Source organism: Cydia strobilella, chromosome 20, assembly GCF_947568885.1.
Source record: "Cydia strobilella chromosome 20, ilCydStro3.1, whole genome shotgun sequence".
Lineage (NCBI taxonomy): Eukaryota > Metazoa > Arthropoda > Insecta > Lepidoptera > Tortricidae > Cydia > Cydia strobilella.
In genome coordinates, this window is record NC_086060.1 from 8,374,490 (window position 1) to 8,402,357 (window position 27,868).

General features: G+C 37.7%; 3 protein-coding genes across 6 annotated transcripts in view; 1 reads left to right on the plus strand and 2 right to left on the minus strand.

The window, feature by feature from the left end:
* LOC134750515 (C-terminal-binding protein) overlaps positions 1-6,760 on the minus strand; it is a 114,023-nt gene extending 107,263 nt beyond the window's left edge. For both annotated transcript variants that reach the window (XM_063685703.1, XM_063685701.1), the window contains exon 1: positions 6,488-6,760. The gene's annotated coding sequence lies outside the window, so the exon portion shown is untranslated. The remainder of the gene's footprint in view (positions 1-6,487) is intronic.
* Positions 6,761-7,139: 379 nt separating this feature from the next.
* On the plus strand, positions 7,140-18,508 carry LOC134750525 (E3 ubiquitin-protein transferase MAEA). Of its 3 annotated transcripts, none has more exons than XM_063685720.1 (10): positions 7,140-7,303; positions 7,374-7,493; positions 7,936-8,088; positions 9,784-9,927; positions 11,048-11,177; positions 11,430-11,566; positions 12,712-12,850; positions 14,921-15,070; positions 15,803-15,993; positions 17,010-18,508. In XM_063685720.1, exons 2-10 carry the CDS (start codon positions 7,452-7,454, stop codon positions 17,106-17,108), a joined length of 1,185 nt encoding a protein of 394 aa, XP_063541790.1. In that variant the 5' UTR covers positions 7,140-7,303; positions 7,374-7,451; the 3' UTR covers positions 17,109-18,508. The 3 variants fall into 3 exon arrangements, with proteins under 3 accessions (XP_063541790.1, XP_063541791.1, XP_063541789.1); XM_063685721.1 differs by having other exon boundaries at positions 7,140-7,299; XM_063685719.1 differs by having other exon boundaries at positions 7,140-7,493; positions 17,010-18,507.
* A 5,596-nt stretch (positions 18,509-24,104) lies between these two features.
* LOC134750527 (zinc transporter ZIP13 homolog) overlaps positions 24,105-27,868 on the minus strand; it is a 29,558-nt gene continuing 25,794 nt past the window's right edge. Inside the window, exons 5-8 of the mRNA XM_063685723.1 lie at positions 27,491-27,611; positions 26,922-27,007; positions 26,705-26,774; positions 24,105-26,364 (exon numbers count right to left, since the gene is read on the minus strand). Coding sequence (XP_063541793.1) covers positions 26,189-26,364; positions 26,705-26,774; positions 26,922-27,007; positions 27,491-27,611 — 453 coding nt within the window. The 3' untranslated portion in view covers positions 24,105-26,188. The remainder of the gene's footprint in view (positions 26,365-26,704; positions 26,775-26,921; positions 27,008-27,490; positions 27,612-27,868) is intronic.

Sequence of the window (27,868 nt, forward strand, 5' to 3'; positions counted from 1 at the left end):
GCAAAAAATTATTGACATAACTCGGAAATGCCCGCTCTTTAATAAGGACTAACGAATTTAAATGGCTTTCTGGAATTGACAGTCGTTGATGTATTAACGCCATGAGCACATTCACTGCCAGCGACCCGACAGGCGCTTATCGCTACAAAGGCGATAAAACACGCAATCGTCTACGCTCGTAGCGCTTAGCGTGTAAATATACAAAGTAGGAATGTGCCTTCGTGAATAAATAATTGCTTCATCTAACGGGCAAGTCTGCGGCATTATACGTATAGGAAGACAGGTCGAGGCGAGACGAACCAAAGATAGATATAACTCCGTAATAGATGAATAGTCTAAGGAAAAAACGTGTCTCGAAAATCAAGAAAATTTGATTCTCGCTCAGAGGGCGCTACTAGTTTTGGCCTACAGTCGTATAGATGGCGTTGACGGTTTCGTTTGTTATTTAACAATTTTAACGCATATCAGTGAAAGAACATGGGTCTAAATCATGAAAATAATTAATGCAAATAAAAAAAATCATTTATCTATATTTAAATACATTCTATCGTATTTTTATAAATCTTCATTTTTAGTTTTAAAGTGTGTCGACAGATGGCAGTGAATTTACTGGGGTTACAAAATTTACTATGACAGTAACGCTCTAGTATCAGTTGCTCTATGGACGAACGAAGCGCAACTCGGCGTCTTTGTTTACGACACACGCTATCTTGCACATATAGCCGTACAGTTACTATACAGTATACACACGTCACGTAACATGACTATAGTTATATTGTTTCCTCCTAGTTGGCAAAATGTGTTGCCGTGTCGCTAGGGTAATCGGACGTTCGGATTTTTCCTGATGCAAATGAAATTGTCAAGATTGGTGATCTTGCTAGCTTCTGCCCGCAACGTCGGCTATATATTTTTTTATACTACGTCGGTGGCAAACAAGCATACGGTCTGCCTGTTGGTAAGCGGTCCCCGTAGCCTATGGACGCCTGCAACTCCAGAGGTGTTACATGCGCGTTGCCGACCATAGCATCCCGCACCCTCGTTGAGCTCTGGCAACCTTACTCACCGGCAGGAACACAACACTATAAATACGGTCTAGTGTTATTTGGCTGCGGTTTTCTGTAAGGTGGAGGAAATAAATGTACATATTTATTATTATTATTTACGACCGGTCTGGCCTAGTGGGTAGTGACCCTGCCTGTGAAGCCGATGGTCCTGGGTTCGAATCCCGGTAAGGGCATTTATTTGTGTGATGAGCACAGATATTTGCTCCTGAGTCATGGGTGTTTTCTATGTATTTAAGTATTTATATATTATATATATCGTTGTCTGAGTGCCCATAACACAAGCCTCCTTGGGCTTACCGTGGGACTTAGTCAATCTGTGTAAGAATGTCCTATAATATTTATTAAAAAAAAAAAAAAAAGAAATTGATTTTACTCCCCCAGCCCCCATCCCAACCCTGTTAAGTTTTAAAACTCCCGTAGTAACTGTTATCCCGATTTCACCCACAGTTTGTCCTTATGCAAGTTTTTGTGTCATTTGCTTTCACATTTGTAATATTAATAAGGATATGTATAAGTGGACTAGGTACAATGGAAAGCTTATTAAACGCTGTGACTTTCAAAGTTGGTAGAAAACATTCTAACAATTGTTGACCACATTTATTATTTGAATTATTTATTTGTTGTTCTAGACTTCAGCTATTTTGTCGTCAAAAGTACTGATTATTAATAAACGATGATTTAACACACTTGATATTTAATAAAATAGTCCACGGCAACCCTAGGTAGGTATATTAGGTACCGATATTATTAGATTTATTAGGGTAGGTATTACGTACATTAGAATTCTAAGAAAGTCGGCCAGAATTCCGTGACGAAAATGTTAAGAATGGAGGCCATATGGAAAATTGACGTTCTGGGATAACTCGTGGAAACTCGGATGATGGACATTTCATGAATATTCAGTAAGCAATTTGTGGATTGTTTCGGAGTTTCATCATAATTAAAATTTGTTAGAGTAAGTAATTTTATTTCGCTTATTGTTATAGAGAACTTATTTAGCATGTATGATATGTTTATTTTTAATAGGCGTCCAAAATGAGCAGCTTGTCGACAGTAACAAATTCAGAACCTATTCGGTAACTATTTCTAAAGACCATCTGGTTGATCTTATGAATAATTTATTGTCCTGTGTAGTGTTATCATGGGCATCTTCGATTTTATCTACTCAGTTTTAAATCGTGTAAGGCAGCCATTCTCAGTGTGCTCCGCGAGAAAAAGCGAAATCAATCAATAACCGGAGAACTGTCTATGTCTGTCTGGTCCAGAGCTAATTTGTCAAACGATTTTTTAGGGTTCCATACCCAAAGGGTAAACACGGGACCCTATTACTAAGACTCCGCTGTCCATCTGTCTGTCACCAGGCTGTATCTCATGAACCGTGATAGCTAGACAGTTGAAATTTTCACAGATGATGTATTTGTTGCCGCTACAACAAATACTAAAAAGTACGGAACCCTCGGTCGGCGAGTCCGACTCGCACTTGTTTTTATTTGGGGCTCCATCAAATATTTTACTTTCCAAAAGGGTTCCATTGGAAAAAAAAGTTTGAGAACCACTGGTGTTATATCAACTACATCTTATAAAACACACTCCTCCGACGCGTCTGTCTGTTCGCGATATACTCAAAAACTACTGAACGGATTTTCATGCGGTTTTCACCTATCAATAGTGAATAGTGATTCTTGAGGAAGGTTTAAGTGTATAATTTGTTAAGGTTTACCCGTGCGAAGCCAGTTAGGGTTGATACTAATTGAAATAGTTTTACCAGGGGGGTGTCACTGCGCAGTTTAGGTATATTTGGCCGGCGCACCGCCCGGGCAGGTGTATGGCAGTGGGCTGCCGCTCGCGCAAAATTGAAAATACGCAATGGTTTCGAAACCTAAATCGCGATCTAATCTGTATAAAAGATAATGTTCTGTTTACGGATGTCTGAATAAACGGAAGAACAAGGAAGCAGAAAAAATTTTTTTTTTAAATTCCGGACTATATTTTCAAAGGAATAAGTACTTCTGTGGCATACCTACTTCCGTGAGAATCAGACATACTATCTCCGGCTAAAAATTTTATGTTTACGTTTGTAATTCCTACATATTTATCTTAAAAATAATAAATCAGTAGGTATAGGTACAAAAACTTGTCAAGTGACAACCCCGTGCCGACACTCGCAGCTCGGTCATAAAACTGCGGCGCGCAAAGAAGATTCACGGTTCGTGCGCGGTTATAAGTTTCAATTTTGCTTGCAGGCGGCGAGTGTAGGTATAATTTTGTACCTAAATCTGGCTTTTGTGAAGGAGTGAATTTTCTGTACGGTAGTACTATTAGTTATTCTGTGGTTTTACATTAGGATGTTACCTATTTCTGAAAAAACAATGCCAAAGTAAAAAAGTCGTTTTCTAGTTTTTGTAGCTATTAATGATTGCTTGTATTACATAAATACTTGTGTAGCCCCCTTAATGCTCAACTGGGTGTGTGAACGAAAAATGCGGTGTAAAACAGCTACACACACACAAGACGTGTTTCTTCTAAGTAGAAATAGTTTCTTGCTTTTGCTACTATATTTTTTATTTTATTTTAAGCGCTGGTGGCCTAGCGGTAAGAGCGTGCGACTTTCAATCCGGAGGTCGCGGGTTCAAACCCCGGCTCGTACCAATGAGTTTTTCGGAACTTATGTACGAAATATCATTTGATATTTACCAGTCGCTTTTCGGTGAAGGAAAACATCGTGAGGAAACCGGACTGATCCTAACAAGGCCTAGTTCCCCCTCCGGGTTGAAAGGTCAGATGGCAGTTGCTTTCGTAAAAACTAGTGCCTACGTCAATTCTTAGGATTAGTTGTCAAGCGGACCCCAGGCTCCCAGGAGCCGTGGTAAAATGCCGGGATAACGCGAGGAAGAAGGAAGGCTACTATATTTTATTTACTGGTATTAAGCAGTGTTGGCCGAACGTTAATTGCAATTAACAACCAGTACAAATTGAACTGTAAGCCGTAACGGATGCTTACAATTTACGGTTTAATTTATACTGGTTAATGGTTAATTGCATTAACGTTTCGGCCAACACTGAGTATTTTATGAAAATAACTTGGTCAGGGGATTTTTAAAATGAGAAGTTAGGAAAGATTTACAACAAAGAACAATAATATTATGTAAACTGTAGTATGTAGGGAAGTATAGTGAAACAAAACAAAACACTGTCAGAAAAAAACAAACATGTTGATTATTCTTAGGCCAGGATTACACTTGTAAGTTTTACTTACGTAAGTAGGGACACAGCTATACTATAGAATGAGATATGAATATCGTTATCTCATTCTAGCAAATAGCTTTGTCCCTACTTACGTAAGTAAAAATTACAAGTGTAATCCTGGCCTTACACAATAATACTTAATTACTAGAGTGAAACCAAGAGAAGTTTGCAATGATTTTGATAGTACACGCAGAGCAAGCGTTATTTATACGTCATAATTTCATAGAAGTCTGACATTCAAAAGAAAACTTGCACTGTGTGTGCTGTCAAAATCGTTGCAGACTTGTTTCTGTCTAAAGCGAGGTTTATAACTTTATACTAGCAAGAACTTGCATGCAATTCTCAATACATTGCGGTATTTGATAAACATTTTGTATGCAGTTAACCTTAGTAGTCAGCAATCTAACGTAGATTGCATGCAAGTTCTTGCTAGTCTAAACCTCGCTTAACTCTAATTACAAACATAACAACAAGCTGACATAAAGGCTTGTTATATATTTCAAATGACATGACACAGGAATCTCAGTAATTTAAAGTATGTATAAAAAACCATTGTAGATAGTTTATTGTTTGTCCTATGACTACACCAACAATCAATCTATCCAAGGAAATAATTATGAGAAACTATACTAAGAAGAGTAAGAAGGTGAATAGGCAAACACTACAAAATGATAGATTTTTTACACTTAGATACAATTAAAACAACATATTTATTTGAAACACATAGGTGTTAGCTGCATTCTTCCAGATTGAAAAGTTTGGGATGAGATAAATTACTTTTTGGCATCATAATTCTATACAGAATTCAATTGTAATTTCATAACTTTGTTACAAGGAAAATACTAAAGAATTTCCAAGTGGCAATAATGCTTTTGAGAAACCATAATAATTCTTTAGCATCAAGAAATTTAATTTACATTTTATCATAACTTTACCTTTTCAGACGATTAGAGCCTTTGAATACCACTTTCATAAGAAACTCTGCAGAACAAATTAAAGAAACTTCGAAAGAATTTCAACAACAGTAAAACCTTAAACAAATACCAAAGCTAAATAGGTAATAATGAAAGGCAAAGTTTCAAATGAAATCCATTGAAAGTTTCTACCCAATTCAAAGTTAGTTGAGCAAGAAGTCTGCACTAATTTAACTTATGTGGGGGACAGAACAATGGAAGACTACTTTATCTGATATTTTAGAAATATTATGTATCCTGTTTGGAAAACAATTTGAAAAGAAACTTAGTTGTGTGTGGGTATTTCCCTCTATCTGTTATCTATGAAACATTCCCTGTGAATTACTAATACATTTCAAATAATTTTTAATAACAGAAACTGTGTGCGGAATAAATAACATTCTTTACTAATACAACAGGATAAATGAGGCAGACATGTTAAGACCTTTCTAACCTGTAATGCCACCTTTCTCATTAAACTGAATTAAAGAGCTTCATTGATAAAACTTGAAAAAGGAATCAATAGAAAAGAACTGACCTCTTTGGTATTAAAAGTTAAACTTGGTCAACAGAATGTCTAATATGTACTTAGATACAGTTCAGAAACAGATGTTTCCTTGAGTTTTTGCAAGAATTTCAACAAGCCAGTTAGTCTGAGTCTGGTAGAGAAAATTGGTTTTACAGCAGCTTTGAAGTTATGGAATAAATTATCTCGACATTTTATTTTAAACTTTCATAATGACTTACCTTTAGACTAAACCTTGGGAGTAGGAATCCAAATGCATAATTTTAACCACACTAACTTAAACAAGGTTTTACGGTAACTCACTATATGATCAACATTAACTTATGTACATTCACTACACGAAGTTTAATGACGGACTAGGTCAGCGTAACAATTATGAGCCGATCGCGACCGCGTGCTCGACGCCAAGCGACGTCTCGATAAACTCAATTCACGAGCGACACGTTTGATACGCGCCCGAGGCTGTGACGCGGCGGCGTCGCAGTCGCAGGCGGGCACAATGTCGGCCGCCAGCCGGGGCCGAACACCATCAATCTCGGAGTCCGCGCCGCGCCAAACCTCGCACCGCGTCGATGACGCTACCACATTTACTTCACGATTTACGCTAAAACTATTGCATCTAACAACACAAAAACTTCACATAACTAATCATATTGACAAAAACTACAGTTTTAATACAAATTTAACAGCAAACTTACCGTAAATACGCCGAATCCAACAACAAAGAGTCACCAGCCACGCGCTCCAATTATAGGGCACACACAAATCACGATAGCACTTACAATATATGCAACTATATTACACAGTATAGTTTGTTATGTCGGTGGTGTGTATGCAAAATAATATTTAACAAAGTTTTACAGTTTTTCGTAGCAATAACCACTTAACAGAGAAAATAAACCCTCAACCACCGCCAGCGACGTACAAAATGGCGGATTTGCGTAACGAAAGTGACGCGCGTCGGCGCTATGAAACGACGATGCTCGAATCCAATTCACGCATACAACGTTTTTAGTGATGCCAGTTTATCGATTCTCTTTAAGCACGAAAAACTTTAATTTCAATTTTAAAAATATGGTTAATTTTCTTAAAAAATATATTATGATATGTTTTTGATCTTTTAAGTTATTTTTCGTAAATAGTTAAATGTTTTTAAAATATTTCTTGTACTTCTCACTCAATGTTCATGAAGACTGAGATATAAAGGACAATTTTAATAAATGTCTGCTTGAAACCAAATCATAAAATATTGTTTTTTGCTTAAAGTATTTTTTGGTAAAAACCTTAGTATACATATCGACATTCATTTGGCTGTTAACATTTATTTTAATCTGGGTCAATCAAATAAAAAAAAAAGAACACCCATAGCCCATAGAATAAAGCTTTTCATTTGCATAAAATTCACTTTTTTGCCCTAATTACGGCGCAGATTCGAAGAATATAATAATTTTGTGTATTAACATTAACATTACACTATTTTACGTAGCTCATATATCTACCAAGCTTTTCCGTAAGTGAGTTGCCATATTTACTGGGCTGGTAATAAGCATCTTTGAATCAGCTGAGTTTTGTTTTCCTTTACAGCAGTTTCGCAAAGGAAGCCCTGAAAAGCCTCAGCAGACGTCTTTATTATTGTTAGAGTTTAAAAACGAAAGTTAGAACATGATGAACGAATTAAAATCTTTGGAGCATGCTACATTAAAGGTAAGCAAAGTAGTGCTTTGTGCTCTTAAAATTCTACAATCTGCTTGCACACGTATTTATAAAATAATATTAACACTTTCTTGTCCATCACATGGATATAAACACTGAATTATCCTGGAGTCCTTGTATTCGAAAGGATTCATTTTTGCTGGCTTCACGCTTAAAAAATATTAATGTTGATTTGATGAGTATTTTATACCTCGTATACGTATACATAAAACAAATAAGTGTTTTTTTCATAATTCCCATTATAATACTATTGTATGTTGTAAATTATAAAATACTAGTGGAGTTGCTAAATGGATATTTGAGACAATAGGGACCTCTGCTCCCTACTTCTTGGTGAAATTGGAGCCTCTTTCAGATCAGGCGCACATGGCATTTTGCTCACTTTGCCACCCTATAGTTACACCACTGTAAAATGCAAATGTAAATATTCTAGGTGCCATATGAAGTGTTCAACAAGCGCTACCGCAATGCCCAACGGGTGCTGGATGTTGAAGCAAGACAGGTTGGTGCTGCAGCCGGGGAGCTGGAGACTGCTGCCAAAGCTCCGAGCACTGCTGGAGAGATTGATGTACTCCTAGGAGGCATGGTTTGTAAACCATTATATTTTTACTCACATAATACAGTGGTAATCTTTAAATCTGCCATGTGTAGAATAGAAAAGCCTTAATTTTTCAGATCCAAAAAACTAAATGTTATTGATATCTTTTAATTCTTTCTCATCATGTGTATTCTTTGTCTGCTTGCATTTTGGCAGAGGCCATATGGCGTTATTCATAAACGCGTTACTGGCCTGAATTAGCTATTAATCGTTTGTCTTTATCTGTCATTTTGACTTATGTATTTGTAAGAACCCGACGCCGCGACGAATGGTGCAAAGCAAATTAGAGAAGCAAAGTTTGGGAATTCCTCACGGTTACCTGGTTGCTGATTACCGAATTTAGTCTTAGTAATCCGGCTTAAAAATAAAGATTTTCTCTAAATCACATTTGACACTACATACATGCTAACCACACTGACACTTCTATGTCACAACTATGTGCAAGCATTATATGTCTCTATAGTTTAAACCGTGTCACTAGTTATTTATTAATAATTAATTAGGTAAGTACTAACTTTCGAATATTTCATTATTTTCCACTGTCTGTTTTTTGTTGATGTGATCTGGTCCTGGCAGAAAATCAGTGCTTTTCCTAATGGGTGAAGTGTAATACAGAGCCAGAACCTTTTTGTTTTGCTGCGACGCACACAGGATTTTTATTTGTATAAAATGGTATTTTTTCCTTTTTCTCTATTATGTAAAAATCTGTGTGACTCTTTATTTGTTGTTGTAATTTCTATTTTTTTCTGGATTGTTCTGTGTACCTATGTCATTTTTGTTATTTGAATATTTTGTGTGTATTGTGGCAAGCAAATAAACAGTTTATCTATCTATCTATTAAACATAAATTAACCAAATTGAGCCTGTAAAGTTTTATGAATAAGGGGGTATATCATTTATAAAATAAATCAGCAGATGTCTGCCTGCATGCTGAAATTAAGATAGGAAAACTACATTTATAGTTGGTCAAACCAAATTGTCAGTAAATAAGAACAAAAAAAAACTATACTCATCCTTTTCTTTTGGGTGCCAGTACTAGTGTAAGACAAAGATAGTATGATTATCTCTGTCTATGTTTGAAATGAGACAGTCCTTTGACAAACTATAGGTATATGCATTGTTTTTACATGCAGGTCAACTGCTTAAAAAATTGAACAGGGGTGGTCATTCAGATTTCGTCCACTTATAGGAGATGCCAACTTTGAAATGCGAAAAAAAATCGCACTACTGGTCAACTAATTAATCAGATTTCAGTAGCTTAAAAAAATAGAAATAGGTACTAAAATAAAAGTTAAGCAACTAAAGCAGAGCGGAGCAATTAAAATTGTGCTGTAAGGTAGGTTTATATTCAAATTATACGCAATTATTTGTGGCAACTCCGTCAAGTGGACAGAAACTGGCACTGAACGGTATCTGGCACACTATAACCCTAGTACTGGCTAGTATCTAAAAACTGTAATTGTTTCATTTGACATTCATGTTTATTTTACTAGGCTAATTAACTAAAGATAAAAGAAAGTAATAATTATGAAGTTATTAACCTGACTTGAGGGTCGAGACAACATAATTAATTTTTATAGAAGCTATATTTAACATTATACTTACCAGGCATTTTTATATTTCCACCAAATATCGTCCATTTTGCCTTAAAAGTTCTAATTAATACACATTTTGTTGTTTTAGGTGGAGAAACTCACAGCAATGAAGCGTAAGGCATCTGAAGCCATCAGCGAGGAGTTGCAGGTGGCGCTGGTGTGCAAAAAGAGGCTGGAGCATATCAAGGAGCAGGCTGTCTCGCTCAACGAGCCCAGCACGCCCCAAGTGCGAGTGAGTAACATTACATTTTTCTGTTCAATTTTCCATATCTGTTTTTAATTATTCTGAAGAATTCGTAACCAGAGAAATAACTATCATATTTTATTAAATTTACCTATAAGATGGTAATTTTTGTATTTGAGGTGACAGGAAATAAACCTGTTCTTTACACCCTACATTTTGCTGTATCAAGTAGAAACTAAGGGCCAGTTACTCTAAACACTTGGTGGACTGATCAATCAAATCAAAATCAAATCAAAAACTTAGCGAATGTTTAAATGTTTGGTGCGACCGGTCTTAAGTAACGATACCACAGGGCGGACACGCTATACATCAAAAATCACTTTCGTTTCTATGTGTGAACGGCACGTCTGTACACGCGTCATGCGTCATAGTGTGAGTAAGTTGTTTAAAAATAGTACCGGCAAACGTCCGTCAATCTAGTGTCGCGGGGCGAGGTAACTCGAGTCGGGGCGGGGCGGTGCGTGGCCGTTCTGTATGATAATACTATTACTTATTCATACTGTTTACAAAAGCAATATGGGGACAAATGCGACTGGAAATATTGCTACGCGGAAAAAACGTTTGAAGACCTGATCCTGATCTAGCTACTCGTGCGAAATCGGCTTTACGTTTACTTCTGTCCAGCCGTCAAACTGCTGTCTTTAAAATAAAAAAATCTTTTCTCAAACATGCACGGAAATGTTCGCATTTTGTTCGTAAATCAAAAACGTAAAGTGCTAATTTTTATCCCAGCGACAACGCACGGCCCCCGCGCGCCCGGCGGGGACGGAGCGGACAAAAATGAAATTCGTATGATTCATTTTACTCCAAGGAGTAAAATAACCGATACAAATTCCATTTCTGTTCGCTGCGCGGCGCCGGGCGCGCGGAGCCGCTGCGGGGGCCCGGGGGCGCGGTGCGCGCAACTACGCGGACGAACGTGTACGTAATACGTAACGTATGCCACATTTTCCAAATATATATTTCAGTATTTCCTTATGATATGTATGTTTGAGAAAACCACTATATTTACCGCGGTGGATACATGGCAAGCCTCGGCCTGGCGTCTAGGTACCTTGTCAGAAAAACACCTTTCTTTCCATCCCTCGGCAACAATGTACTATTCCAGACGACAGTGAACCAATGGCGCCGCACCCGCTTGGAGCGCATGCTGGTGGACTACTGCCTCCGCAGCGGCTACTACGGCGCCGCGGCCAAGCTGGCCGACGCGCGCGACCTGCGCGACCTCACCAACGTCGGTAAGTATACACACACTATATACTCAATAGAATTCAATTTTAAAAGTGCGCTAGAGGCTCTGTGGCCCTTGGCTTTCCTGTAGGCAGCACTAGAGCGCGGTGACAAAATCTCCCGCGCGAGATACTGTCGCGGTGCTCTTATGCTAAGGCTACTGTCAGCGAAAAGCAGCGGGAGAGCTGAAGACCTGGTACTCGGGGCAAAAGTTTGGTGACTACTAAATTAAAATCGTTAAATAAATAATTACGTTACAGATATCTACTGTGCGGCGGCTGAAGTGGAGGCCGAGCTAAGGAACCGCCGTACCGCGCGAGTTCTGCAATGGTGCGCTGACAACAAGTCTAAACTGCGCAAACTCGGCTCCACCATCGAGTTCAAGATACGACTGCAGGTGAATATCATCTAGATGCCGCCATTTTTAGTGTGTAACGACGCCATCTCGATCACACTGAAACAAAATGGCGGCATTGAAAATTTAAAACGGCGTTCATAGACTTCTACATCTATCGTAGCGAAAGTAGCGATCTAAGAAACCGCTGTTTATCCCGAGTTCTACAAAGGTAAATCGAGACGTTTTTTATTAAGTGAAATATCGTATTATTTGGCATTTTAATTAAAAAATAACAAATAAATATTTAACATGCAAACTCTTTGGTGAGGACTTATGGATTAAAGTCAATAAGGTTATCTAAGCTGCTCAAAGAAATATGTCATGAAGTGATAACGTCACGGTTTGGCTCGCTTCTGATTGATATTTCAGTCAAAATGGCCGTTTGGAGAATTTTGCACTTTTATTTTCTAAATCGGGCCATTTTTAGGGTTCCGTAGCCAAATGGCAAAAAACGGAACCCTTATGGATTCGTCATGTCTGTCTGTCCGTCCGTATATCACACCCACTTTTTTCCGAAACTATAAGAAGTAAGGTAAGTAGATGTATTCTGTGAACCGCATTAAGATTTTCACTCAAAAAAAGAAAAAAAAAAACAATAAATTTTGGGGGTTCCCCATACTTAGAACTGAAACTCAAAAATTTTTTTTTCATCAAACCCATATGTGTGGGGTATCTATGGATAGGTCTTCAAAAATGATATTGAGGTTTCAAATATAATTTTTTTCTAAACTGAATAGGTTGCGCAAGAGACACTTCCAAAATGGTAAAATGTGTGTGGGTCCCCCCCCCCCCTCCCCCCCTCTAACTTCTAAAATAAGAGAATGATAAAACTAAAAAAATATAAACTTCCACCGAAAATTGGTTTGAACGAGATTTAGTAAGTAGTTTTTTTTAATATGTCATAAATCGTAAACCGCAATTTACCTTTCACTCACGTTTCACATAAAAATACATTGTTTAAATTGTGTAATGTACGGAATCCTCGGTGCGCGAGTCCGACTCGCACTTGGCCGGTTTTTTACTTTTAGAAGCATATTAACATATATGTTTTTTCGAAACTATTATTTTTATGATTTTTTCGTTGCTGTCATCATGCCTATCGCCATAAAGATTTCATATGTTAATTCATTATTATGTTTTTTTAGGAATTCATAGAGCTCGTACGCGCCGACCGCCGCTTAGAAGCCGTGAAGTACGCCAAGAAACACCTCTCCCAATACGAAGAGGGACAACTTCAGGACATACAACATTGTATGGGCATGCTGGCTTTCCCCAAGGACACAGGTGTGTTACTATTACTTAGTTCATAATTGATCGTCTTGAAGTGAAGTACGCCAAGAAGTCTCCCAGTATGAAGAGGGATAACTCCAGGACATACAACATTGTATGGGCGAGCTGGCTTTCCCCAAGGACACAGGTTAGTGTTATTTTATATCCATAATTTATTGATAAAGGTAATTGTTTACACGTCAAGATTAGGTACATAATATTTGATTACATTTAACTAAATGTAAATTATCCGTACAATTTCATGGATAGTTATCGCGGTTAGAGTTGTGCCGTTCCCGGTAACATTCCCCATTTTGTATGGGGAAATTTCTCGCTCGGTAACATTCCCCATACAAAATGGGGAATGTTACCGGGAACGGCACAACTCTAATCGCGGTTAACCTAATGGTGGTTCCACACTGGCTGTTATAATATGGTGTGTTATACAACATTGTGCGACAGGGACAACATATTAAAATACTATCATGCTGTCCTTGTCACACGATGTTATTAATATAATGTTATATAACAGCCAATGTGGGATCAGAAAGTGAAAGAAAAGTACAGTCAGCGATAAAAGCTTGTAACAAAAATGAAATTAATCACATACGATAATGATTCCTGTTCCCCATAGGCGTATAAACGTTTCGTCTGGTTTATATAGGTATAGGTAGTGTTTATCAGGGGTCGCCATACTAAGGGCGGCTTGCGGTTGCGTGCCTGTCAACCTGGTGTATGATAAGCGCCAAATTTCATACAATGCAGCTCTCGAAACTGAGGCAAAGGTTCTCGCATCACATGCATTTACTTTTATACATTTACTTTTCGACAATTGGTCCGGCCTAGTGGGTAGGGACCCCGCCTGTGAAGCCGATAGTCCTGGGTTCGAATCTCGGGAAGGGCATTTATTTGTATGATGAACACAAGTATTTGTTCCTGGGGTTCCCCTCATCTGGCAGAATATTATTTGTCAGAAATACATTTAGCATAACACGTATCGCAGAAAACTTTTAGTCGAATGATACTTTCGCATAAACATATACTTGCCATAATAGTAATTTCGCATAATATTCATTTGGCAGAATTTTTTAATTGGGTTCGGTTAGGGTTTTCTGCCAAATAATATGCAAAAAGAAATTCTGCAAAGTAATATAATGCGAAAAGCAGTATGCGAAAGGAAATTCTGCTAAACTAAGTAACATTATGCAATATAAAAATATGTCAAAAAACTTTCTGCAACACAATAGGGAATCGTTCCTGAGTCATGGGTGTTTTCTATGTATATAAGTATGTATATCGTCGCCTAGCATGTCGTGAAAGCCAATATGAGCGTAAACCGGCTCACACGAGAGGACGCCCAGGATCGCGCAAAGTGGAGAAAGGCTAGTAGGAAAGCGGACCCCGGCAAAAGCCGGGATAACGCCAGGTAGAAGAGAAGATCGTCGCCTAGCACCCATAGTACAAGCTTTGTTTAGTTTGGTGCCAGGTTGATCCGTGTAAGAAGTCCCATAATATTTATTTATTTATTATTTTATTTATTTTTACTTTGATTTTGTTTTGTCCCGTTTAAATTATGAGTCAAAATGATGTTAGTTTAAGGCCTTTCCATCGGTTTGCCGCTGTCTTTGTCACATTTCGCAAGAAAGAACGGGAAAGAACATACGCGCCAAGTGTCAATTTTGATCGATTTTGTCGGTTTTTATTTATTTTAAAAACGTTACCGTACAATATCGAATTTCTAAAGCTATGAAATTACTATTTATGTTAAGATTGTTTTTTCTTCTTTTTTTGTTTATAGTATTTTCGCCTTCTGGCTCAGGGAACCGCCTTAAATCTGTGTTATAATATTAGCTGAAAATTGTTGAGCATTAGGCCGCTTCTTCACTCGGCGGCGCGGTATCGGTGCAGTACGTAGTGTTTCTTCCCGATCGGCGCGGAGTCGCGGGCGCGCCGATCAGGAAGAAACACTGCGCACTGCACCGATACCGCGCCGCCGAGTGGGGAAGCGGCCTTAGAGTTAGAGTCGGTGGCGACATGTAGTGTCTTGTAGCAGTACTGTACTGCAGTGATATTGATAACGTGCAGAGGTGGAGCCGTACCGGTCGCTGCTGTGCTCGACGCGCTGGACGGCGCTGGAGCGGCAGTTCCGCGGCGAGCACGCGCGCCTGCTGCACCCCGCGCGTCTGCCCGCCCTGCCCGTCGCGCTGCAGCTCGGCCTGCACGCGCTCAACACGCCATATCCTTTACTATACTATACTATACTATACTATACAGACGCCTTCATACAACATACAACATACAACGCAACGCCAGGGGCATTACACGATAATGTCCCTTACGAAATGCTTTTGCCTTGTATGGCAGCTAATTCAATCAAATCCGTAAAGCTCGAGAATATACCGCCAATTAGTTAGCAAAGTCATGAAATATTACTAGACCCAATATCATTTTCTCGACCTTTTTAGAAGTATTAGAAGAACGGCGTTTCGTAAGGGACATTCACGTGGAATGCACCGCCGACCGATTGACAGTATTTCTAATTATCAAAATGTGTTCGTTCGAAAATCATTTCGAGAAAAAGATGACAGAAAGTCAAAAAAACCGATTTTTAGTTTATTTCTGCATTTAGAAAAAATGTGAACCGGACGTCGACGTCACTTTCCCTACACAATCTACTCGTAAGGTCATTCTTGGGCCGTGTTGCATAATAAACTACAACTAATATTACAAGCGGAACTTCTTTTCTAATAAGTGGAATTAAAAAAACATCATCTGTCAAAATTTCAACCGTCTAACTATCGCGGTTCATATATAATACATAATACAGCCTGGTGACAGACGGACAGACAGACAGACGGCGGAGTCTCAGTAATAGCTTAGGTCCCGTTTTTACCCTTTGAGTACGGAACCCTAAAAGAGAAAATATACATAAGGAAGGAACCCATTCGTTATCCTTAACTCCCCGCACTCAGTGCTACAACGAGGCGACGCAGGTGGCGGCGTGCCCGGCGTGCGCGCCGCCGCTGAACGCGCTGGCGCGCCAGCTGCCGCACGCGCACGTGTCGCACTCGCGCCTGCTGTGCCGGCTCAGTCGCCAGCCGCTCAACGAGCACAACCAGCCCATGGCGCTGCCCAACGGACAGGTCTACGGCGAGAGGGTAAATACACTATATACACTACAGTCACAGAACAAAGGACTATCTCAATGAACACTTTCGTCCCTGGATCGGGACAAATGGACAAACAAAATGGCCGCCAAGATCCCCAGATCTAACCCCGTTAGTTTTTTTTTTATGGGGTTATGTAAAAAATTTAGTTTACAAGAACACGTATGAAAGTGTCAACGAGCTACAAACAGAACTTAGACGTATTATTCTGAATATCCACCACAGCAAGATCAAAAAAGCGACAGGGAGTGAAATAATCAAAAGAGTGCAACTTTGTATTCAACAGGAGGGGAGACATTTTGAGAATTTGATAAATTGATTAATTTTGTATTAAAAATGTTAAAATTCATGGTCTTCCTTTTATTTCTGACACTATGTTATTTAGCAAAAAATAATCCTTCTGATGAACCCTTTCGATCGGTATGATAAAGCTACAGGATGATTTTTTTCTCGTGTAGCGGGTTCGATTCCCGGTTCAAACGTATAATTATTCAAAAATCTATGAACGCAGTTAAAATTGTTTTTAAAATTAAAATAATGTCTTCTTTCAGTAAAATGTTCTATCTACAACATTTAAGGTACTTTCCCTCCATGTGGCATGGGCGTCCCCTGTATACACGAATACCGATATCAACTACCACAGGCCCCGAACGGCTAATGCTTTAAGTAAAGCCGCACCTGCAAAAAAAGAGTCAATCATTGGCGTATAATTCTAATTGGCACCAGAGCGCGGGCTAGTCCAACGCTCAAAGGACCAGTGTAAATGCACTCCCCGATAACGCGCCTTTGCTACTCAACTCGATGACACATTTTAGACTGGTTCTATAGCGTTCGACTCGCCGGCACTCTGTAACCGTAGAGTTCTTGGAGAATCTTAAACGTGAATCTTAAATTATTTTTCTGTTTGTTTATTTTGAACCTTATTGCGATCACCATAGAGTGGTATTTCAATAACCGGTCAACACGGCCCAGCCATTTTTTTTGACGAAAAACGTATTTGTTCGCAGGCTCTCCGCGAGATGATGGATGAGCACGGCACCATCGTGTGCCCGAAGACCAACGAGGTGTTCTGCATGAAACGCGTCGAGAAAGTCTACGTCATGTGAATACTCCTTAAAGTCCTTACTTACTTAACGCTAAGGCTACTTGCAGGTTGCGCTTGCAAACTTATTGAAAATTACAGCAATATTATGTCAAATATTCTGCACCCTCCTTTGACCACCGATGACTGACGCGCTCGGCTACAGCCCAGTATAATGGCTCCTCTACACTATCGGCGATGATAGACTAGACGATGACTGGCGGGCACGATAGTGTAGAGGGCATACTCGGCAATCCCCGCCAGTCATCGTCTAAAGCTTGAACTCGCCAAAATTTGGGCACATAAAATTACAAATAAATAGAAAACAAAGGTCTACTGGAGCGAAATATATGTTGAATATCATTCAAAATATTATATTTTATCATGATAATATATTAGAATATCATTTCAACCTCAGGATTTGACAAGTGGCACTTTGCACGACATGATTACCGTATGTTAAGTCTAAGCCAGAGTTATTTGCGTATTAGTGGATAATATAACTTTAACAGGTGTCTTTTTCAAATGTTCCTTGATATGGACTCAGTCCATTGCCATCCGCCTGAATTTAGAACCATCCGCCAAAAGTACCCTTTTGGCGTTGTCAGCGTGTCTATCGTGTTAATACCCCTTCGCCACAGTTATAGTGTAGTGACAACACGATGAATGCTACCAAAATAGTAACTGTGAGCTGTGACTTCTTTAAAATAGGTTTAAGTCATTTTCACAAATGTTTCTTGCATATATTTCTATGGTCAATGTCCATTATGCGAATCAATAACGGCGACGCTGGATACAATCACAAGTAGCTTGCTGAATCAATAAATAATGGGGATACTTAGCATTACTTTTATCTTGCAGTCTTCTGTAATGTATTAGCAACTCATACAAGTCGAAGTTTTTATTCTGTGTTATTGTTTGAAGTTTGCATTTCTATAGAATCCATCGTCTAACACTTACGTTCAAATACGTTAAAAATTATCAAACGTTTTTATACCCTATATACATTTTTCATACAAATTTCATTTAGCACCACCATTTTGGGAGCAGATAAGGTCTTGCTAGCTCTTAATCTAACTTGACTTCACTTTTTGTGCATACATTTGAGATAAGTATTTGTACCTTTTTTCAAACATAATAAAAAATAGGTTTCGGTCTCTATGTAAGAATGCTGTATGTTCCTAGTTTCATTTTTTTTCTCACATGAATCTTGTGTTTTTCTGCTTTCTGGTTGTCTTTCCATTCATTAACGTCTCCGCAACATTTAAAAATACAAAAACTAATCGATTCTTGATACGAGTATATTAATATTTTCACAAATTTCTTTAGCTTAATCGAAATTTCAAAGGTTTGCACCTTCAGTGATTTCGCTTCGTCATTGGCTAAAGCTCGTTATCATAAAATAGTACATTTCGATGCTAGTGCGGAAAGTATGTCTCGCCTTCGGCTCGTGGCAAGATATCTCGGTACTCGTGAAGTAATGACATTTCCGGACGTGTATCGAACGACGTTTTTTAATACAGTTGCGAAAAAAAATAATAAAAACAACAAGTAAGAAATAAAAACTTTGGAAACTTAAAACGCCTCTTAGTAGGTAGTAAAAGAAAGAAAACACGCCTCTTCTTTGACAGGCGTTTCCTCAGAATAATGACTAAAGCATAGAAGTCAGGCAAAAATGCTTCGAAAATATGTATACCCGTACTTTACTTCCCTACGAATTAGATAATGTGCCGAAAAGAGATGCATATATGCTTGTTAATTCTCATTTACGTACGGTGTCATAAGTTTGATAATTTGCTAGGGATGTAACTGTGTCGACTTTTTATATCGATAAATTATGCATAAGTTTATGTGCCGTGCAAAAGAATAATCACGAAATTGGCAAATTGATAATAGTCTGGCTAATGAAAGTTGAACCTGAAAAAACGCGGCAATTTCAAGAAATCTGTAGCAGGCGGCTCGTTGAAATGAAATGAAATGCGTGGAATACAAGGATTGCATAACTTTTATACTTTTTATAATTTCCATATTCTAAAAATCATTAAAAAGTATAAAAAATATGCAATCCTTGGAATCAAAGAGCCGCCTGATATGAGGATTAATGCATGTACCTAATATAGCTTTTATCTCATTTGCAGTCTACCACTCAGAACCATAGTTAGACGGTTCTCTCGTTTTTTTATCATTAGAAAGAAGGCGAGCGATCTTAACGTGTCGTTTTATCGAAAAACACTTTGAAAATAAGTCACAACAAATATAATATACGACCATTTACATACTTTTGCTTTCATAAGTAAAATATTGCTATATTTATAAAAAAACTTGTCAATAAAAAGACACTTGGAAATGGTTTACCGTTTTTTCTAATGCTAAAAGACTATGTATAATTTCTAGTCATGTACAGTCAGCTGCAGAGAAAAGGCACCCCCCCTGCATACAAAGTTCTGTAAATTAGTATGGACGTGGGGTACCTTTTCTCTGCAGATGACTGTACCAAATAGGAAATGAAAAAAAAACGTTCGTGTAATATATTTTTTTTATTTAATAATAGGGAATATTACGCGAAACTCGTCGTAGGTGGCGCCACTATCACAATCTGAGGGTGTATCGCGAAACAAGAAAATCGAACTTTCGTTATCTAACATCTCTGTCACTCTTGCGTATTCGAGCGATAAAGAGGCAGATAGATAACGAAATTTCGGATTCGAGTTTTCCGGTAGGTCCCCTGAAAACTTGTCAAAAACCTGTTAAATGTACAGTATGAATAAGTTACTCTACGGTGCACTAAAAAAGCTAGTGCTGCACTCTGGTGGCAGAACATTGCAGTAATATCCCCTATTCCTCGTCCTTTGGAAATCTGAAATAAAAAGTTGAGTTTTGTGACCAACAATATTAATAAAAGGAACATTAATCAATGATCATTAATGTCTTTTTTATTAGGGTTCCGTACCCAAAGGGTAAAAACGGGACCCCATTACTAAGACTTCGCTATCCGTCTGTCTGTCACCAGGCTGTATCTCATGAACCGTGATAGCTAGACAGTTGAAATTTTCACAGATGATGTATTTCTGTTGCCGCTATAACAACAAATACTAAAAAGTACGGTCCCCTTGGCGTCCGACCCGCACTTGACCGGTTTTTAGTATTAAACTATAGTCTGGCAAACACAATCTGTCAGTAATTAAGAACAAAGAAAACTATAGGTACAGTCGAAGGCAAAAATATCGATCCAGACAAATGGCTTAAAAATATGTGAACACGATTTTATTGTCTGAGCGTACACATATTTTTGAGACTTTGGGAATGTATATATATTTATGCCCTTGACTGTACTCATCAATTCAAATGAGACAGTCCTGGGCCAAACTATAAGATAGCTGTAAATGTCGATAGGTTATTGATCTGAGGTCGATACATCACTATGCCAAAAATATAACCTTTCATACTTAGCAGAAAAGTTCGAAAATATATGCAAAAATCTATATAGACTTGAATGCAAGTAATAATTACATAAACAACATATCGATTTCTATGTTTAGGGTCAGGTCCTATAAATAAATTTCTTCAAAATTGAACAAAACTCACCGATTAAAGGTTATCGGTTCGTGCGTATTTTCTTTTCTTCCTGTATGCGATTTACAGCCCTCGATCACACAAGACATTATCACAAAGGGAACTTCAAACCATTACAAATAAAAACTCAGCACGTTTTCCAACAATCTTTCAGGAATAGCAAAAATATAATTAAAATAAACCAAGATGACCGCTGAAACATCCCGAAATATTTCAACTAAAATAATACGACTATGTCAAGTTGTTACAGTTGACACCTACCTGTGAAATAACGAACATATATTTAATTTGGCTGGATTATATTATAGAACCACATAGGACCATTTGACATTTCCCTCAGTTTATCTTATGACAATACTGAAAAAAACAAAAGAACTTGCGGATTGTTGTCTCACTCACTCATAGACAAAAAGCAATAACGTGTTGTGAATACGATATCTTTTACCAAGCTTTTATTTTTGCCCGGCTTCTTTGCTTTAGTCATTATTCTGAGGGCGTTTCGGCAGGTATTCCGTTCCATTCAGACAACTTATTAAGAACGGTTTTTCAATATTCAATATTAAAAAATAAACGTGTTATAATGGTGATGAGGTAAGTAATTAAATTATAAAACATGTATATTTTTCGTATTCTTACATTAACAGTAGGTTTTAATGTTGATTACGACGTTTAAAGGAAACTAATATTAACACTCATCAATAAGTAGTCATGAATTGGAACAAGTATAAATTTAAAAAAATTGGAAAAGTAAAAAGCACTAGTTCGCGAAAACCAACATTCCGCACGCTAAACAGCTACGTAAAGTAGCACTAGCATCGAAATGTACTATTATAGAATTGACAACTATTGTGGTATCATATGTTCCTCATGCTATAGCGATTTTAATTTAAGCAAACCAATAAAATGAGATCACCAGTGATAAAAATTATAAGCAAAAATGTGTGCCTACATTTTGGCGTGTTCAAGCTTTATCATCGCCTGTGACCCGTGTCCCGTGAGTTGTCGGTTTTTAGGGCACGCATCAAAGGGAATCGCCCGGTGGTTGCGTTGTACAGACGATCATTTATTTTTATTTTATTTATTTAAATATATTTACAAGGCATCACAGCATATGCCAATACACCAAATAATTAAACTAGTTACGGTATACAAATTACAAATACAAAATATATATAAAGTAAAATACAGATAGCCATATTAAGTCAAATGCAAGTGCTGGAAAGCCTATCATCCTTCATCTCACAAAACCTCAGACACTCCTGGCACACATTCGCCCATCATGTGGATGCTTGCACGATGATAGACGATGATACTATCAACGATCATCGCCGATAGTGTAGAGGAAGCATCAACCTTCGTGTTGAATGCATTTCGACCAGGTTGACGAACACGCGCCGCGCACGATGAGTTTGGCGTTCAAAGGATTGAAATGAAACGATTTGTCACAAGTAGCGCGATCCGTTTCAAATAATTAAGACTTAATATATAATTTGCTTCTATTTATTGCTTGAACTAATTTTTAAATACGGGGTAGATTCAGAGGGCCTACCGCGAACCACGTTCGACGTGTTGCCTCTCTGTTGCATTTGTAAATTCGTAAGTGTGCGAGTAGAGAGGCAACACGTCGAACGTGGTTCGCGGTAGGCCCTCAATACCTAATTGTTCAACCTGTACGATCATATTTGGACTGTTTGGAGTAGAATTTGTCCCTAAGGGTGACACATTAACAGATAATGTTTTTTTTTAATTAACGAGTGTTAATCCAAATACATCTTGTTACTTGCACATAAAGTTCAATTTTAATTGCGAAACAACTTGCGGGTGTTGCCATAACTTATCCTATAAACTTTTAATTAAGAATTCAGTCCGAATCTCTTGGATTAGCCATAACAACGGACGTTTTTGTTTAATATTGTATTATATTATATTTGGGAAAGTTGTAAAAATAAGGAATCGATAAGCAATATACAAATCGCGATCAGAATATCTAAATATGATATTATATTTTACAACACGTTTCCAGTATACATTTATATGGCCAATTGTGAATGTGAGGTTTATTTACTGGTATTGTGGCCAAAATGTATATTTTTTTAAAGTTTAAGATGTATAGTCAGTTTTGAGTTGTGGTCTCATTGTATGAACTTGTCTTAAATAAGAAATAAACGGTGATCATGAAATGTAATGTTATTTTTATTGCATCACTACAGGTAATAATAATAACGGAAACCGGCGAGAACTAAATGAACAAAACTAACGAACGGCGTCTTGCTTGTGAGTTACTCCTAAGCTTTCTATCTCATTAGGGTATTATTAGGATACTTGCGCTAGTAAAGCGCTTATTTATTACATTTTTCCTTTTTCAAGTCGCTTTCTGAAGACGGCCGTTATACTTAACAAAAGAGTGAATTTTCCGAAGGCCATGCTAAGCTTCCCTTTTCACGCAATATCAGAAATGTAAAAAAATACTTTTATTATCACGTGAAACGGAAAATTGCTGCTAGGATGCTACCTAAGGTCTGTTTTTAGGGTTCCGTACCCAAAGGGTAAAAACGGGACCCTATTACTAAGACTTCGCTGTCTGTCTGTCACCAAGCTGTATCTCATGAACCGTGATAGCTAGTCATTTGAAATTTTCACAGATGTATTTCTGTTGCCGCTATAACAACAAATACTAAAAAGTACGGAACCCTCGGTGCGTGAGTCCGACTATTCTGTTTTTTTATTCCGTAGACTAAAATTACATTTCATGTGGTACTAAGAAATGTCATGTCTTACACATGAGCCGTCATTTTAGTCTACGGAATAAAAAAACCGGCTATACGATAGAAGCATCCGTTGACCAGTTTTCTTACAAAATCTGTCTGGAGGCTGCGTACTTCTAAGTATGCAGCCTCCAGATATAAGCGCTTTACATGCATCGTGTTCCTTCCTACACTGGCAGTCTGGCAACTGTCAGAGCGCGTCGCGCTCATTCTTAACGAACTTAAGCATGTGCCAACACGCAGGAAATGTGCCAACAAATAGCATGTGCATGCTGCTTGCGCAAGTAAGCTACATACGCCGTGTGCAAGATCCATTAGAACCTCATACCCTCCTAATGCCCAAGGTAAATAACTTATTCAGTTCGATGGAAAACCATATGTTTTGTTTCATTAAATCATTTTACGGTTTAGACTCACTTGTTTTAGTCACTCGCGCGACATGTTTGATTTAATGTTAGTATGTCTCACAACAGTTTAAATTCGATGTTTTGTTTCGTTCGATTTTTAAACAAAACAAAATCAACCCTTCCCTCCACTATAGGTCCAAATTCAGTGGCAAATTTTGGATTTTTCGTTTGTATGGCTGGGCCTTAGGAGGATATAGGCTTAGGTTTTGCATCTCTATCCTTATTATAAAATTCATAACAGTAGTTTCATTGATATTTTAGAATTAAAACAACATATCCACTTCAAAGTACCTTTATTCTTTTCCAACAGTAATTAAAAACAATTTTACACAACCGTTAACTGGGCCAACAATTCAACAATTTTGGAAATTTTAGGCCCTTGTTTAACGGACTACAATACTAAATGGCGATTTTATCACATATTATTACGTACTACAATGAAATGCAAGGTATTAATAATTAATGCAACATAACTTGGGTTAGTATTAGGCAAAGTAAATCATACACTAATATATTCTAACTAAATAATTGTTTATGGATAGTGTTTGAACTCATATTAATTTTTATTAACTACATACATAATAAACTACATGTCAATGAATTAATAGTAAAAAAAATTGCTAGGTTTTAACATATGTAGTTATGCAAAATTTAATTCAACTTTTATATTTTACATATTTTTTATTTGAACATAATTGAACGTAATTTACAAAGCAGTTTTGTAATATAAACTTATATTTACAAAAAGTATCACATGGCAAGTGGAGTAATATTTGTACTATAGCTAGTTCCTATATATTTCATGATTGTCGTATTTACAAAAATATACTGTACATTAATGTATAAATATAAACTTACAAGTAAATGTGAGGGCATCAAAAATAAGTTATAATAACCGGAAAAACACGCTTGTTGTTGCTTGTTATTTTTACGAACTTTATTGGGTTTTAAATGGTGACTTGTTTAGCTAACATCTATAACTTCGTTATTACTTTATAGTGGAGATAAATCAATCTCTTCTTTAAATATTTACTTAAACTTATTTTCGACTATAAAACATATACATTTGACATGATACAGAACAAACTCGAACACACAGATGTGACGATGAGTGTGAGAAAAAATGTGTTCATGAAAAGTCAAAATATACGAGTAATTAATATGTCGATTGTTAATTCTATTACTCTTTGGCTAGGTATGTTTATTTACTAGTGTGATTTGAACGTTTCTTGGCAATGCAGGCGGGGTAGGTACATTTTTAAGATATATTTCTCTACATTCATTTGTAGATCCTCATCAGTTAAAAAACATTGTAATCTCCTGACGTACAATAAAAATTATAGTATATGATGTTGATGATATGATAGTGATCAAATTGACATGCCATTTTTAAAATATGACAATATTAGTAATATTACTAATATTTTACAATTAATAATTGTTTTTGATGCACCGAATACATGGCACCATTTTTTCGTACGTGAATATTAAAACTATGATATAGTAACAATAATATTTACATATTCATTATTGTGACGTCGAGATCTGAAATATAGGTACCATAAGTAAAATAACGTGTACATATTTATGCCTCGACTGTCACGGAGTATTTACGCGTGTAAAGCTAATGCTATAAATTTAGAATGAATGAAAATTGTTTTCAATAATGTAAACCAAACTATTCATCGCTTGACCAAACTATTCGAATACTGCTTGCTATGTAAAGCCTGGCCAGTAATATATGATCAATGTCAAGAGGGCGCTGTTCATTCTCATGTATAGGGTGACATTTCAGTATAGTATGAAAAAATTAGTTTCAGTGAAATTTCGCAACATGGCGCGTGATCATATATTCCTGGTCAGGCTTTATATTCGAGATATCCATTTTAAAGAAATAGTAGTGGCTGTTTTAGAAATCTGTGTCGCATGTTAACTTTTTTCATTCTCAATCTCTTAAACAGAGTCAACCTTTTGAGGCAATTTTTTTTAAACCAAAGTAATGAAAATCTTTTGACAAAAAAGTTAGAGCAGCTTCTGAATGTTACTAGTATTTTATGGAATTTGACGTTCAACGTTACCGGTGATTGACGTTGAGGCTCCGTTTTTGTAGTCACTGCACTTTATATACTTACAATATTTAAAAAATGTTCATATGTTAAGGTTGTCCATAATATAACATTGGGATATCTTAAAAAAACTGCTGGGACAACCTACTTTCAGATACCTACAGGGCCGGATTTCCCCCTAGGCTAGGCCGGGACCTAGGGGCCCGGGCAACCTAGCAACGGTTTTGAGGTGGAGAAGGGAGTTCCATAATAAGTGCCTAGGGGCCCTAGGTATCTAAATCCGGGCCTGGATACCTATCCAAAGTAATACGTCATGATAGCCATGACCACGATGCCGGCAACGAGTGCAGCGAGGTGCTTGAGCGACTCCCACTTGTCTTCTTCCCGCAGCAGGTCCGGCAGCACGGTCACCAGCGCGATGTGCAGGAACCCGCCTGCTGTGAACGGGACTATCCAGGATGTTTTTGCCTCTGTAAAGATCATGTTATATTCGTGAACTTCAACTCAATGAGGAAAATGAGGTACGAAGTTATGTGCTAAAAAAAAACATGGGTCAAAACAGCAGTGCTGATATACTGACATCTAACGCTGTCATATTGCTTAGGACAGGACGTAATTCAAACAAATTTGGCGATCCGATCCGAAAATTAAGAACGTGACCTTATCAATCTGTTATGTCTTAAGTTATGTCTGCTTATCAATTTGCAATAACTCTATGTTTACTAAGCCGAGCTCAAAAACGACGGACATACGGGAACATGGTAAAATTATATGGCACCCTTGTTAACTACGGAACCCTAAAAGGCTTACCGATGGCATTCCTGGCTCCGCTGAATATTACGGCTGTCATGGCTCCGATCAGGCCCGCTGATGCCGTCGCCTGCACAAACACAAGAATTGGTGTTTAAAATCCGAACCAAAAAGAACCTAAAGATTTCATACTATTTCGAACTTTAATGTGAAAGTTGTGAAACCAAATTTCCTGATGAGTTTTAATTTTATTTTATTATACATATAGTCATCTTACGAATTGAGCCTTAGCCGCCTCCCAGCGCGAGAACCCGCTCTTCAGTAGGATGGCGAAGTCGCCCACCTCATGCGGGATCTCGTGTACTGCGGGCATACAAGCCAGGTTAATACACCACTATGGGAATAATTATGGTTGGTGAGCGCATTTATATACCAAAACCCTACGTGGGAAGTTAACGAGGCCTATCAACCTATCGAAGGCATTTGACTGTGTTGATAGTGCGACTTATGAAAGTGAAAGTTGCTATGACATCAAAAATGATATCCTTAATTTCGCTACGTCGTATCTTTCGTACAGAATACAAAGAATACCCATCAATAATACTTTATCGGCTGGATAAAATGTTTTACTTAGGAGTGCCCCAAGGTTCAGTTCTGGGCCTCTTACTGTTTTTCGTCAAAGCAATTTAAACTATGGCAAGTTATGAATTCATTCATGGTGACAAGACACAAAGGTAGTTTTAGCTTTAGCCATGCATGGTATTGCGAAGTAAGGAACATATTTTTCCAAGAAAAATTATGTTATTTACAGACTATCTATTGTCTTTTCGCTCTTGAAGTACTAACCTAGGATAGCGAAAGTAGTGAGCAGGCCGACGCGGAAGCCTACAAGGAAAGACCCGCCGACCGCCAGCCCGTGCGTGAAGTTGTCGATGGAGTTGGCCATCAAGTTCAGGTAGCCTGCCACCTGCAAATGAGAAGGCGGATTCTTCGTAAGCTCTTTAAGAAAGTAACATATTTTTTACTCTGGCAAACTAATTTAATCAGTAGAAACCGTTTACCTTAGCCTATGCACGTCTGCAACGCCAAAGTAATGTTGACAATTGTCTTCTGTCAAGGTGTTGTAATAGGGGCCGGTATCCGGATACATTTATCTATCATTTTCTTTGTTTCCAAAATTCTGGTTACGTTAAAAACGGCACTTCAGAGTACTAGTTTTGTACT